Genomic DNA, 15882 nt, shown 5'->3' on the forward strand with positions numbered 1-15882 from the left:
TTATGAGAATCACATGAGATAATTCATGTGTGAGCAAATATACAAATTGAGTTAGGATTACCATTACTAACAGTAATGTGAAGCAGAGAAACAGAGAAAGGAGAATTATGATCTTAAAATATAAACTATGCCAGGGCTAGGGATTTAGCTCAATGGCACTGCACCTGCTTTGCAGGCACAAAGTCCTGAGTTTGATTACTGGTATCACAAAAAAAAAGAAAAGAAAAGGAAAGAAACTGTGCCAGTATAGAATTCTGCTTAGAGTTTGCCCTTGTCTTCAACATCTAGAAAATTCAAAATCCTGTACAAACATATATACATGCATGTATTAAGTATATACACACAAAAGTAAATGTATGTACATTTACATCTATACATGCACAAATGAACATATATTAAATTACTTGAATATATATATCTATGCACATATTCATTCGTGATGCTTGAGGTGACTACAATTTTAAACATATGCAAACCCACATAAATGCATAAATGCCACTTGCATATGTCTATGTGCCTGCATGCAGAAAACAAACAGATTCTAAAGAATTCACTACTGAGGCTTTCAAGAACAGTTTCTAATGTGGCATCTTCATGATAAACGCCTTAAATATAAGTTCTAATTTCCTGACTAGGAGAAAACTTTCCTGCACCTCAATTTCTCCTTGGAATGATCTAGTCCCTCAATGGAAGAAGTGAAACAGACCCAGCGGGAAGATGCATGGCCCTCCTGGGCACCACCATGGCAGCATGAGCAAAGCTGCAGTCTGTCATCCCTACCATCTGTACCCTCTGATACAAGCCAGATACTGCTGGGGGAAAGCATCCTTCAAAATCAGCTATTTCATTCCACTTCTCACCTTTTCTTTCCCAACAGTATCACCCTTTGAAGGAGGTGACAGAAGCAAAGAGCACAGGACTGGGAAATGAGAGACTAAACTGCAACCAAGCCACGTTACAAAGGTCTTCTTTGGCTTTTTGCTTGTTTGTGTGTGTGTGTGTGTTTTTTTTTTTTTTTCCTTTGGATTTGTTTTTGTTTTTTGAGGCAGGCTGTATGTAGTTCAGGCTGGCCTTGAACTCAGTGATCCTCCTACCTCTCAGCCACTCCAGTGCTGGATTACAGGTGTGTGCCAGCACACTCAGCCTTCCTTGGCTTTCATGATTGCAAAACAAAGGGCAGCTGGTGCATGCTAAGTACTTTCTGTTCTAACGTCCTAAGATGCTACATAAAAGAAAAGTTCCCAGAAATAGAAGGCTCTCATAAGTTATCGTAGGGGGAAAAATTCCTCTATTGAGAAAGGAGGTGCTCTAATAAAATTACTGTAGGCAAGTAGTAAATTCAAAAGATGCTACCCTAGGAATTAGAAGACCTGGACTCTAATTCCAATTCTTCCATTTAAAAACTCTGGAGTTGGGCATGGTGGTACCTGCCTATTTGAGTCCAGCCTGGGCAATTTAGTAAGACTTTGTCTCAAAATAAAAATAAAAAAGGGCTGGAGACACAGCTCAGTGTGCAAAGGCCCTGGGTTCAATCCTTAGTGCCACAAAAAAACAAAGAAATCAACAATAACAAAACACTCTGAAAAACAGGTACATAGAGTATATCTAAAGTACATTTATATTACTAGTTTGATTTTCATTTGACTAATAAAAATTGGTCCTCTAAAGAAGGAAATGGGCTTGCTGATTTAAAAGATATACAGTAATATTACTAAGTAATAATGATATTTAAAATAATGGTAACAATAATCATATTTGCATGATGCTGTTTTACAACCCACAGAAAACTTTCACAGCAGTGAGCTCATTTATTCTTACCACTCTTAAGATAGGAAATATTAATCCCATTTTGAGGCCCAAAGTGCAACTGTGACTCTTTCAACCTAACAATATCAGAATCTAGACTTTCTAGTACAAAGCCCATGTTCTTTCTCTACAATACATGCTATTAAAAAAAATGTGCAAGCCAGGCATGGTGGCACACACCTGTAATGCCAGCACTCAGGAGGCTCAGGCAGGAGGATCACTGTGAGTTCGAGACCAGCCTGGGCTACATAGTGAGTTTCAGGTCAGTCTCAACTACATAGTGAGACCCTGTCTCAAAAAACAAACAAACAAAAAAGTGCAGCTTCAGAATAGGCATATTTAATGTAAAGACCCATCACCTTGGTTGTCAAATTCCAAATTCCTTCTCAGTGAGCATGTCACCTCCACTCTTTCCACTTTCTTCTTTCTTTCCAGACCAATATGCATGTGGAGCTTTTCCACACAGACTAAAACCTTCCTTTCCTTGACTGCCCTGGACACAATCCTCTTACCTGTAAAGCTCATGTACTTCTGGCTGTTTGAGGTCTTCTTTGAGTTGTAAAATTCTAAAACATCCAGAACAGCCTGTGGGTTTTTCTTCTGCTCTGACTTAGTGATATTTGATGTCTGAAGCAAGCGGGCCCACTGCTCTGGCATCCCCTATGAGAAAGACATGCAAGGTATTCAGGAAGGCATAGTTACAGGGGATCCTGTGGGAAAATTAGATGTAATTGATATTGTCTAGCAGCTAAAAATAAGCTCATCATCCCTTTCTATTCTCTTGTAGTACAGACAGCCTCATTTATAATACCTTTCTTATTGTATTAGTCATTTTTTAAGATGCTAGCTACTTCACCAGACTAGTTTCTTTAGAGCAGGGACGTCTGACTTGTTCCTGTATCATCAGTGCCCCATACATAACCTGTGATCATGCTATCATGGGGTCCCTTAACAGAAGTTTATTTAAGGAATGGAGATTGAAAGGTTTCCTTGGGTACAATTTTAGAGATTAGGAAGGTGTTCCTCTCATGAAGAAGGTAATAATAAAGGTCTCAGATGACAAAACTAAGAAGATGAGAAAGGACTGACTCTAACAGCCCATAACTCTAAAAGACCAAAGACATTTCTGTGACCCAGAACTTACCGTAAACTCCCCTGTGACCGCATCAAAACCAACATGAATTGTGTGCTCAAAATCTGAAGGAAGAGAAATTTCTGGCCTCTCCTTCTCCTTCTTTTTATTTGCTGCAAGAGAAATAGAGAAGAGAAATTTTTAACAAGAAGGACATGAAAGTATAGGCTAACTAAATCATTTTTACTGTGGACCTTCTCAAACAGAATCCAGCACAGAGCTTACTTAGCTTACATTCTGGTAAGACTTGCATTCTTTATTATATCCTCATCCTTTCTGATTGATTTGATTAAGCCTTGTACTCTTCATTATACTCCCATCTCTTCTGACCGATTTGAAAGGAAACAACTACTGACTGAAGTAACAGTTTAACATAAACCAGACCTGTAAACAGGAAGGGCTGGGCTAAAAAAGAGGCAAGTAGGAAGAAAGGGAAAACATAGCTGACAGATGTAGGTGGGGTGCTGTGCAATTTAGGCTGAGTACTCCCCTAATATAGGCAGGGAACCACCAGCAGGACACAGGGTTCCTAAGGCAGTAATGTATGACAGAAATGGAAGAGAAGCCATGCAATCCCAGAGCTACTGAAGAAACAACCGCTTCCCTCACATGTGCATAGCCCTTCACAGTCCCTATCTCACTAGTTTCTCACAGCAAACCTAGAAACTTGACAGCAGGAACTGTCTCCGTTTCATAGCTGAAAAGACTGTCAGGGAATTTAAAGAAATCTGTTAGTGGGAAGAATGATCCATGCTCAAAACACAGATAAAGGTAACAATAAGTCACCTTTCTTTATACAGAAGATAATACCTGAAAGAAGTCAGGAAGTATGAATAGGAATTAGCTAGGCAGAGATGGGGAAAAGCATTCCAGAAAGAAACAAAATAAACAAAGGCCAAGGGAATTAAAACAGTATGATCTTTCAGCTTTCCACCTGCCCAGAAAGTCAACCAAATTCCATAATCTCTCATTAGGCATGTACTCTGAATTTTAAGGGATTAAGGATAGATAATAAAAATAAAATGGAGAAAATAAAGCAAACACAGGAAGGATATTAACTAACATCATCTTTTTGCAACTACTGCTACTATAGCAAAATTTTTAAGATTAGAATTATTAGTTCAGAGGAATCTGATTCAAACTTGCATCTACATAAAAATTTGTTTGTGAATGTTCAAAGCAATAAAAAAGAAAATTCAAATGGCTCATCTGATGAGAAGATAAAATGTGAAATTCATCCGTAAAAGGAAACAAAGTCCTGATTTATGCCACAAACATATAAACTTTGAAACATACTACATGAAAGAAGCTAGTCTCAAAATGTCACATATTGTATAGTCCCATTTATATAAAATGACCAGAAGAGGCAAATCCAGGCCAGGGAGTTAGCTCAGTGGTTCTACCACCTACCTTGCAAGCACAAGGACCAGAGTTCAATCCCCGGTACCAAAAAAAGAAAGAAAGAAAAAGAAACAAAAGCGGCAAATCCATGGACAGGAACTAGACTACAGGTTGCCAGGGGTTGGGAGAAGGTAGAAATTAAGAGTGATTGCTAAAAAGTATACTATTTCATTTTAGCAATGAAAATGTACTGTTAGTTGTAATGGTGGCACAATTTATTTTTATTTTTTGGTGATGCTGGGGCTCAAACTCAAAGTCTCATATATGCAAAATAAACACTGTACCACTAAGCTGCATTCCTAGTCCCTGTTGTACAATTTTGTAAATGTACCCCCAAAAAAGTATTGAATTATATACTTTAAGATGATGAACTATGTGGTGTATGAATTATATCTCAAGTTTTTAAAGTAAAATATTTACCATGATAAGAAAATGAAGGCAAAAATATATATAAATAATGCAGGAAAAGCATTTGCTAAAATATGGTATCAGTTGTAATTAAAAACTTTTGGCAAACTGGGATTATAAGATAAATTATTCCCCCTCCCCCCTGCCCCGGTACTGGGGATCGAACTCGGGTCCTTGCACTTGTGAGGCAAGAGGTAGCACCACAGAGCTAAATCCCCGGCTCCAAGAAATTACTTAATCTAATAAAAATCTAATTATGCAAACCTGAAGAGAACAAGCATCACACTTCACTGTGAAATGCTAAAAGCTTGTCCTCTGAGAATAAAAACAAGATCAGAGCATTACCCATCACTACTCATATTTGTCACAGTACTGACGGAATCAGCCAATGCAATTAGGCAAGAAAAAAAAAAGTAAAATGAGGATTAGAAAGGAGTAAACAGGGCAGGTGATTTCTCTCAGTGGTTCCAGTGCCTGCCTCACAAGCACAAGGGCTCGAGTTTGATCCCCAGTATCAAAAATAAATAAATAAAAAGAAAGAAAGGAGTAAACAAAACTAACAACACATAGTGTTCAGTTTCAGGAGCACAGAAAATTATGAGAAAGTGCTTCATGACTTAGAGTACATAAAGATTTCAAAATCACAACAGAAAGCAATAGAAATAATAAATTGGGCTATATTAAAATTCTATCAGACATCCTGCCAAGTATATATCAAAGATTTCATTAGGAACATAACAGAAGATAATTGTAATACATATAATGGACAAAAGACATCTCTGTAACAATTCCTACAAATTAGTATGGAACATAAAAAGGGAAGACTTAAGGATATCCAAATGGCCGATTAAAAGTTGCTTGAAACCATCAGAAACCACACTGCACACAGAGAATCACTAAAATTAAAGACTGGTCATACTAAGTGATGACAAAGAAATAGAACAACTGGAATTCTGTGGTAGAAATATAAACAACCATCTTGAACTTCCAGTATTATTTAGCAAAGGTGTCTATGACCCAGGAAGTTCACTATGTATATACAGCCAACAACAGAAATCTATGAACATGCCAAGTGGGGTGGCAAATGCCTCTAATCTCAGCACTTGGTAAACTGATGCGGGAAGATTACCACAAGAGGTCAGCCTGGGCTATACAGTAGGTTCAAAAGCCTTGTACTATAAACCAAGACACTGTCTCAATAAACCAAAAACAAAAAAAGCAAAAAATGTGCAAACATATATATCAAGATATGTGCAAGATCAGAAAGCATTATTCATAATAGTCAATTACTGAAATCAATCCAAAGTTTATCAGCTGTTCAATGGAAACTTTCCACAAGAAAATAGGTAACTCTTATAAACAATGTGATTAAATGAGGACAAACAAAAGAATATACATTCTGTGATTTACGTATGTAAAGGCAAAAACTGGGCAAACTCAATGATGTTTATCTTTGGGAAGGAGAGAAACCTTAGGGCCTGGAAGGGAAAATGTAGAGATGGTAGTTATATGTGAGATGTCGTCTGAATATGGTGAATGTTTAAAATTTTCTTAATTTATTACAATAAAAGCCACATTGCCACTAATACCCCTCAATATACCCCCTGCACTTCAAACGTACTTATCCCATTGTTCTTGTCACTTCTGAAGCAGTTCTAAAAGTTCTCTTTCATCTCTTTACTTGCATTGTCATGGCTGCCTTAATTTCCTGAATTAATTGAAAACGTTTTGACTTCAGGGATAAGCCAGAAGTCTTACCCTGCCCGATTTGGTGCATAAGATGGATTAGAACACACCATAATGTTTTTACAATCCTGCTTTGCAGTGGATGGTGCTTGGTAGTAGAATTTACTGTATTTTTTATCAAACCTCATAAAAGCACTCACAAAAGAGGACTTCCAGAAATGCTTCAGAAAGTGGACTCTCCCTGATGCAAGCAAGTAAGCCTGTACCAGAGGAGCAGCACTTCCCCCACTGTGAGCAAGCAGGCCCATGTGAGATGTACAACCTTCCCCCTTCTATAAGTAAGCAGGCCTGCACCAGACATTTGGCACTCTTCCCTAAATGTTAGTGAGCAAGCAGGCCCATGCCAGACATGGGGTACCCCACCCCACATGAGCCAAGTAGGCCTCTGTGCCATGTTAGCAAGCAAGCTCACATAGGACACCTCTCAGTGATACAAGCAAGCAGGTCTGCAACAGACTTACAGTGTCCCTGCCCTGACACGAGTGAGACCATCCACCAACTCCAAGATGGCTCTACATTTTGCTTCCCCTTGGCACAGGGAGGCAGAGATGAGTACTAACCAACTGACCTGATCCTGAATGAGGACAACACTGAGGGAGAGTAGGGAGCAACCAGAACCAATAACTAATGAACATCAAGTCCAACAGTCCATTTGAAGCCCTGCCCTGCAGGCTACATCCAGCAGAGGACAGAGGGCTTAGCTTGCTTCCCATCTACAAATGGGACAAAGAACATGCCTGGATTTGGATGGTAACCACAATCTGGGGTAAATGGACAGAAGGGCCTCTGATGCAGGGAGGGTATCTCAAAATCCCACACACCTTAAAGCTAGGCAGGGAAAACTGAGACTGGCTGGATCCCAAAGCACAGATTTTGGGAGGAAACTACTCCCTGGCTTGATCTTTTTTTAATTTTTCAATTTTTATTATTTTTATCTTTCCTTCTGTAGGGATAGAGACCTGTAGGCTGGGAGACATGAGGGGAGGCCCCCAGTGAAGGAGTTCAGATAGTTGGCAGAACAGGCTTAATCACCCATGAAAAGCTGACAGTCTGCAATTGCACCTCCTCTTCACGCTGTACCCTACAAAGCTTGATTTGGTAAGATCAAAAGGAAAAAAAACCTTGACCCTAAGGAGTAACAGGCCCCAAAAGATCCTTCCCTGTTGTCCCTAGTAAGTCAACCAATTAACCAATCAAGTGGGGTCGCCCTTAGCCCAGAGACAGGATAGACCCCCGATTACTATAAAATCAACATCTTGAGCCCCCCTTCATTGGTGGCTCCATTTCAGGCACCCCTGCCTGTCTGAGAGAAGACAGATGCACACTCGCATGCTTGCTGAAAAAAAATACAACTTTGCTTCAAGGCTTTCTGTCTCTGATTTTTCCACAACCATCTGCATTGTCAGGAGAGTCAGGCCTGTCTCCGCCAGCAACACTTCACTGGGTTTGGGGGGGATTGGGGACTTTTTCCTACCATTTTTCCTCTCCTTTTCTGTATTCCCCTTTCCACTTTTTTCCCTCTTACATTCATTTCCTTTCATTTACTCTCTGTGCATCTTCTTTTTCATGTTTGTCATTTCCTGCAACTATTCTCTAACACTACTAATTTTCATTTACTCTTCAGTTGGATTCCCTATCTTATTTTTCTCTCCTCCACATATCTTGACTAATTTCTCAAATTTTTCATTCTCTGGTTCCTTACCTCTCTACCTTTACTAGTATAACTACTAAGCTCTATGAATCTCTACATATTGTTGTTGAATACCGTACTAATGTTTATAGAGATAAAGTTGTTTCATAACAGTAGGTTAGTATTTGGCTTGTCTTAGTGGTCATACTGTAATTATAGATCTCTTTTCTATGCTCAAAGGTGGTATACTGGTTCCTAGGGTATGTCAATACTCAGTTCGTAGTTGAGACTATAATTGATGCTGATTTTATTACTACAGCCAAGGTGACATAGCTGTTGCTATTAACTGGTTTTCTTGGGATGCCAATATCTGGATTGCCTTGGGGTCATTAACAATACTGTGGGCCCATTTCTGAAGAACCAGAAACCTCTGCAACCTCCCATCCCCCGCCAAAAAGGTGGTTGGATGCTGGGACAGAGGTGAAGGCCAGCAATTAGCCAAAGTAGACATTAACTGAAGAAATATCCATACTAGACACAAAGATTTCCACTACAATCAATCCATAAGCTTCAACACAAAAACAAACATGAGAAGGCAAGCCAACAAAATGTCTCCAAGAACTCACAAATCCACCAAAGTTAATCCATGGAGTATCAAAGAGGAGGTAACCAAAAGTGACACATCCAGATTTCATCAGGGAGATAACAAAACAGATCAATAAGACATCTGGCAAACTCACAGAAGATGTAAATAAACAGATGCTGGGCCAAATAAACGAAACAATCGGTGAGTCTACAGAAACACTAATAAAAAGCTAGCAGTGCTAAACAAAATGATGCAAAACATGAATGACAGCATAGAAAAGAATCTGAGTCCATAAAAAAATTGCCAGCTATTCCTCAGAGGACTGATATCTAGAATAAAGATAGAAGTCAAAAAATTAGACCACCCAAAATAAAAGACCCAATCAAAAAATGGGTAAGTGGTATCAACAGACACTTCACAGAAGTAATTCAAAGAAGAAATTCAGGAGATTAAATAGTCTATCAAAAGTATTGACAGAAGTGACCAATGTGAGAACAGAGTGTCAGAACTAGAAGACAGGGTTGTTGTTGGTGACCAAGTAATGAGAGATGTCTTAAAAACAAGAGAACACAAAAAATGGATTCAATACCTCATAGATGATGCAAAGAAGACTAAGATTACATGGAATTAGTGAAAAATTAGAAGATATCACAAATAGCATAAAATATGTTATTAAAATAATAGCAGAAAACTTTTCATGTAAGGGTAAAGAATTTAACATATGGATAAGTGAGGTGTACAGGTCCACAAATAGCCACAATTAGTAAAGAACCTATCCATGACGTCATAGACAAAGTCCCAGAAGCTCAACACAAGAACTGAATCTTAAAAGCAACAAATAATTTATAAAGGTAAACCTATTAGAATTACAGCAGACTTCTCAACACAAACCTGAGAGGGCAGGAGATCTTAAGAGTTTCAAGTTCTAAAAGAAAATAATTTCCAACTCAGGATGATATATTCTGCAAAACGATCTTTCAAAATTGATAAGAGGAGGGCTGGAGATTTAGCTCAGTGGTGCTGCCGCCTGCCTTGAAATCACAAGGTCCTGAGTTTGATCCCCAGTACCAAAGCAAAAAAATTGATAAGGAAATAAGTTATTTTCATGATAAAGAGCACCTGAAGAAATTCATGACTACCAAACTAGCACTCCAAAAAATTCTGAATGATATCCTAGAGAGAGACAATGAAGCTAACAATGACAAAACAGAACCTTGGTTGCACAGCAAATAGTACCAAAAATCAACAAATGGGAATCATATCAAATTAAAAAGCTCTGCACAGCAAAAGCAATAACCATCAGAGAATGGGGTGGGGGGTTTCCAGCTATTCCTAAACAGAGGACTGATATCTAGAATAAAGATAGAAGTTAAAAATTAGACCTCCCAAAATAAAAGACCCAATTAAAAAATGGGTAAGTGGTATCAATAGACACTTCACAGAAGTACAAATGGCCAATAAACCCATGAAGAAATGCTTGACATCTCTGGACATTAGAGAAATTGCAAAGTAAAACAACACTGAGATTCCATCTTATTAAAGAAAGAATGGCCTTCATCAAGATATCAAATAATAACAAATGCTGAGGAGGCTGTCAGGAAAAAGGTTCCCTTCTACATTGTTGGTGGGAACATAGTACAACAATTACAGAAATCAGTATATAGATACCTCAAAAATCTAAAACTAGAAATCTCATTTGACCTAGCTATTCCCCTTCTAGGTATCTTCCCAAAAGAGTAAATTAAAGATATTATATTATAGTGATAAGTGCATCACCATATTTACAGCAGCACAATTCATACTAGCTAAATCTTGGAAACAGCCTATATGCCCACCAGCAGATGAATGGATAAAGAAAATGTGGTATTTAGTCACAATAGAGTACTACTCTGCCATAAAGAAAAATAAATTTTTTAGGAAAATAGATGTACTCTGAGACCATAATGTTAACTGAAACAGATAAGACACACAAGTTTAAATATCACATGCTTCTCTTATATGAGAAACCCAAATTATAAATAAAGAGCAAAATAAGATAGGTAATAGGAAGTAAGGAAACATCTTTCTCAAACTGGAAGGTGATCAAGAGATGAAGAGAGGGGAGAGGAAAGTACGGGAAAGAGGATGAAAAAGGAATTAAATTGTGTTATGTACACTTTTCAACTCCACACAAGGAATGTAAACATTATGTACTTCAAATACTAATCAAAAAAAATTTTTTAAACTTTTTTTAAATGGCAAGAATGGTGAGACAAATGTGTTTGAAGCAAAGGGTAGTATTTTCAGGGGAATTAATGACAATGTATCTTTTAGTGTCATAAATTTAAAGTTCACCATGTATTTCAATCATACCTTACAGATGTAGTGGTAACTCCTTAAATTGTATACTTTGGAAGTGTGCAATTTTGTATAAAAAGACAAAAATTCAGTGGAAGACCTGTAAGAATCATATCCTATGCGACCTTACAAAGGTTAGTTCAACTTAATTCATTTACAGATGAGAACGAAATGGATGCCCAGGGAGGTTCGGTGAGTACTTCCTTGGAAATCTTGAACAGTTGGTAAATAAACTTAAGTTCTAAAATATCATATACATATACTAGTATTTCTGATAGTTGTTCACTATATAAGTGAATTATGAGAAACCAAGAGGGGAAGAAAGAAAAGGAAAGGTAAATGAGAAAGGGTTAAAGTATGAGAGAAATGAACAGCATTTAAGATTTGAAGGTTTAAGAGGCTATTCGTTTTTTTTTTCTTTTTTCTTTTTTTTTTTCTTTGGTACTGGGGATCGAACTCTAGACCTTGCGCTTATGAAGCAGGCAGCGGCACCAAGAGTCTATTCTTGGTGCCGCTAAATCCCCAGGCCCAAGAGACTATTCTTTTTGGCCTCTGTTTCAAATATACTATTTATCCCAGAGGACCTGACCCATATCTAGAGCTCAGAATCCTGCTTCTGACATTAGAGAGAACTCTTAAGAACTTCTTGGCAAACTTGCCCCTGTGCCTGCCTAGTCTGAGTGCCCAAAACTATTAATCTGGAGCTGCCTTTAACTACAAGCAACAGGAAATGCAGCCTATATTTAGGGAGAGAACAAGCCATTCTTTAATCCCATCTTGGAAGAATCCTGTTAAACTTGCCATTTTGTAAATCTCTTAACAATTCTGTTAATCATAGTTTACAAAAGAAAATAATGACTGTAAGCAATTATAGTAACACAAGACTGCCACCAAAAATACTAACAACTATTGACAAGAAAGCACTTTTCATATCTTTAGTATTACATGCCTTTCAGTAATTCTATGAGATAAATATTATTACTTAACAGGTAAGATAACTGAGGTTAATAAAGGCAGAGCAATTAACTACAGGTCACAAAGTAAGGGATTGGAGTGGTAACACCCTCAAGAGCTCAAGCCTCAGGCAGAGCTTCATTTTTTTAGAGACGGGGATCAGTGCTAAATTACCCAAACTGGCCTCTAACTCTTTTAACAATAGCAATCCTCCTGCCAGGCTGGTGACACATGCCTGTAATCCCAGCACTTGGGAGGCTGAGGCAGAAGGATCACCACTAGTCCAAGGCCAGCCTAGGCTACACAGTGAGTTCAAGGCCAGCCTGAACTACATCTGCACCTTGTAATGTTTGCATGCACCACTGTGCTAAGCTTTATAGGTTCTTCTATATGCAAACCTCTCCCATAATGCAGACTAAATGAATATATCAGTAAGTGGTAGAATAAACACTATTAAATGAAAAAGTTGTTTGAAAATAAGTTCATAGGACTAGCCATTATCAGTTCTACTGAAAGTACTAATCTTAAGGATCAGGTTAATAAAATATATGGCTTTGTAAACTAAAGACATTTATAAACATGATTTATCATTAATACTGGAAAGTGTCAAGAGTAAAATTTCTCAATTCATTCATTAAGACAGAGGATATGTGGCTAAGGATACAAAAGAAAAAAAGAATCTCTGTCATCATGCCATTAGAGCTCTTAGGTTTGAGAAAATAAAAGTGAAATGTTAATCCTATGTGTGGTCTAGTCCACTTGGCTTTCTGACAGCTTTGAAAGAAGGTGACCCTGCAAAATCCCACGTTTCAACAGAGCCATCAACATTTTAGCACAAAAAATTGGCCAAATTTTATTTTTTAATTATTTTTAAATCACATCTTCCATTGGCTCAGCTGAGCTGAGTACAAGGCAGTAAAATGTTCCAAAATTGGAGAGATAAACACTGACGTAGTCCAGTGTTAAAATTAACTTTGCTAAACTCTTCCCAAGCTCAGAGAATTCCACTTTGGTTGTGAAGTACAGCCAGGAAAAGATTCCAAGCTAAATGCTGCAAGACTTCTTAGAATAAACCAAAGTCTCCAGATCCCAACCACAGGAACCAGACTTTCCCACATGGAATTCTGCAACTCAGCACTACCTATTATAGGTCTTCAATTACAGCTTTTCCTTCCAATCATTTATGCATCCCTCAGGCATACAATGTGGCCTTGCTGGAGGTCAGCGTTAGGTAATGCCCACAGACAACCTACCCACTGCCAGCTCAGATCTCAACTGCTACTGCAGCCTACAGAGAGCTCTTCTTTCAACCCCTCTAGAAATTCTGACTCCAAAACTTTAGATGGGACCAAACATCTGTAATTTCTTTTAAAGCACCATGAGTGACTCCAATATTTAACAAGGTTCGAGAGCTTAGAACTAACAGAGATACAGTAGTATGTTATTATGTAATAAATAATTTAGGAAGACTTAGTTCCATACTCATCCCTCCCACATTCAATCTGTGGGAGAGACGCTGAGAAATTTACTATTCTCCAAGCTTCAACCTCCCAGCAGAACAGAGTTGGTGTGGCTTTCAAGTAAAAAAATAAGTGAGGGCCAGGGATTTAGCTCAGTGGTTCTGCCGCATGCTTTGCAAGCGCGAGATCCAGAGTTCAATCCCTGGTATGTATGTATGTATGTATGTATGTATGTATGTATGTATGTATGTATGTATAAATAAATAAATAAATAAATAAATAAATAAATGAATAAATGAATGAATGAATGAATGAATGAATAAATAAATAAATAATAATAAATGACACGTCCTTTAAAAAAATACTTCACATTTGTACAGTGTTGTGCTTACAGTTCAGAAAATGCTTTTAACATTCACTATGTCAAATGACAGATAAAAGCCTACTAACAATAGAGGGTGGGTAGAAATTATAATTATTCCCACATTAAAAATGAGGAATTAAACGATATTTTAAAAAGTAAATCACAGAGTTAAATGCCAGAAGCAGGAATCAATCTAGGTTCTCTAAATCCAGTTCTAGACCATTTCTCTACTCAACTGGTATAGATTCTCAAATACTATATGAAAGACACACCGACTCCAAGACTGCCAACACTGCTGTATAACTTGCTACTATAGGACTAAGTTGGTGAATAAAGGCTGCAAACAAAACGAAAACCTCAGTCTTACTTCATTTTGATATTTGCATTAATAATAGCTTTCAAAAGTCTTAAAGCAAAGTGATGAAACCAATGTGCTCAGGCAATCTATAAAAAAATCTGTAATTAGAGAGAGGTTATTATAAGATCATTTTGCAAGAATATCTTATAGCTCTTTTTTTTTTTTTTTTTGGTTTTTTGAGACAGGGTCTCACTATGTCATGGAGACTGACCTGGAACTCACTATGCAACACAGACTGGACTCAAACTCAGAGTGATCCTCCTGCCTCAGCCTCCCGAGTGCTGGGATTACAGTGTATAACTCTATTTTCTACCCTTATGCTTTCAAATCTACAGAGTTGCAGCTTTCACCTTGATCCTATGAGATTTATCTTCAGAACAGATTTGGCCTCAGGTTACTCAGCTAGAATTTCCAGAAGAACCTCTGGGTCTTTAGCTCTTTCACTGATTAAACTACTTTACAATGGCCTACTTTCTGTTCACCTATATAGACAAGTCTGATGCAATGGTATCTTTGTAATACTTCATTTACATAATTATAGGATTTCAAAACCAAAAGCAACTGAGCATGTCTGCAGCACTGACTCTCCCATTTCTTCAGATGAAGGCACTGAAGTCTATAGAAAAGTAACTGACCCAAAACAGGCAGCCAATTTATGGGAAAACCAGGATTGTGACTTAGAAGTTCCTCCAAAGAGAAGTACAACATATCCATATATAATTCTTCTAAGACCCTCACTTTGCCATCCACCATATAAAATTAATTGTCCTTTCAGTTCCAGTGATGTCTGAAGGATCTGTTATTTCAGGCAGGAATTCTTTTTCCAAAAATTGTTTTACTGAGATGTAATTCACTATTTATAGATACATACACAATAAAATTCATAGTAGCATGCAATTCAATGTCTATAAAATTCACAGAGCTGAGCAAACTTTAGCAAATTTTAGGGCACTTTCATCACTTCAAAAGGAAATCCCAGCTCTTAGGCATCACCTCCTAGTCCCATTTGCCTCTCCCCACTCGTACCTCTAGGCAACTGCTAATAAACTTTGTGTCTATGGAGCTGCCTTTCCAGACATTTCACATAAATGGAATCCTACACTGTAACCCTATGTGACTGGCTTCTTCACTTAACATAGTGTTTTCAAGATTGACCCATGTTGTATCATGGCTCAGGACTTCATTTCTTTTCGTTACCAAATACAGTTGTACCTCAGATCACAAAACTTAATTTGTTTTATTATTTTGGGGAAGATGGCCACAGCTGTGTTTGTCACTGATGTGGAGTTCATGAACAGAAGCAAAATTTTGCTAAACACTTTTGAAAACCAAACTGGACGACCAGAAGTGTTCATGAATCAAGGGACCACTGTAATATTTCATTGTATGGCTATACTACATTTTATTTATCTATTGATGAATACTTGTTTCCACTTTGGGGTTATTATGACTAGTGCTGCTGTTGTGAACATTCATGTATAAGTTGTATATATGGACATGTTGTACTCCCCTTTGGAGGAACTTCTAAGTCATACAGTATCTCTACATTTAACCTTGTGAGGGACTGCCAGATTGTCTTCCATAGTAGCTGAACCATTTTACATTGTTACCAGCAATTATGAGGGTACAATATCTCTACAATCTCACCAATATTTGATATCTTTTATTGTAGTCAGTCTAGTGGGTATGACATGATATGT

The 15882-nt window shown here is 37.7% G+C and overlaps 1 protein-coding gene across 3 annotated transcripts in view; it reads right to left on the reverse strand.

Annotated features, from left to right (window-relative positions):
- Pak1 (p21 (RAC1) activated kinase 1) overlaps window positions 1-15882 on the reverse strand; it is an 87747-nt gene that overhangs the window by 50642 nt on the left and 21223 nt on the right. For all 3 annotated transcript variants that reach the window (XM_010633299.3, XM_010633297.2, XM_033764240.1), the window contains exons 3-4: window positions 2951-3051; window positions 2319-2466 (exon numbers count right to left, since the gene is read on the reverse strand). In XM_010633299.3, coding sequence (XP_010631601.1) covers window positions 2319-2466; window positions 2951-3051 — 249 coding nt within the window. The remainder of the gene's footprint in view (window positions 1-2318; window positions 2467-2950; window positions 3052-15882) is intronic.

Source organism: Fukomys damarensis, unplaced genomic scaffold, assembly GCF_012274545.1.
Source record: "Fukomys damarensis isolate Sample0158 unplaced genomic scaffold, DMR_v1.0_HiC HiC_scaffold_16, whole genome shotgun sequence".
Lineage (NCBI taxonomy): Eukaryota > Metazoa > Chordata > Mammalia > Rodentia > Bathyergidae > Fukomys > Fukomys damarensis.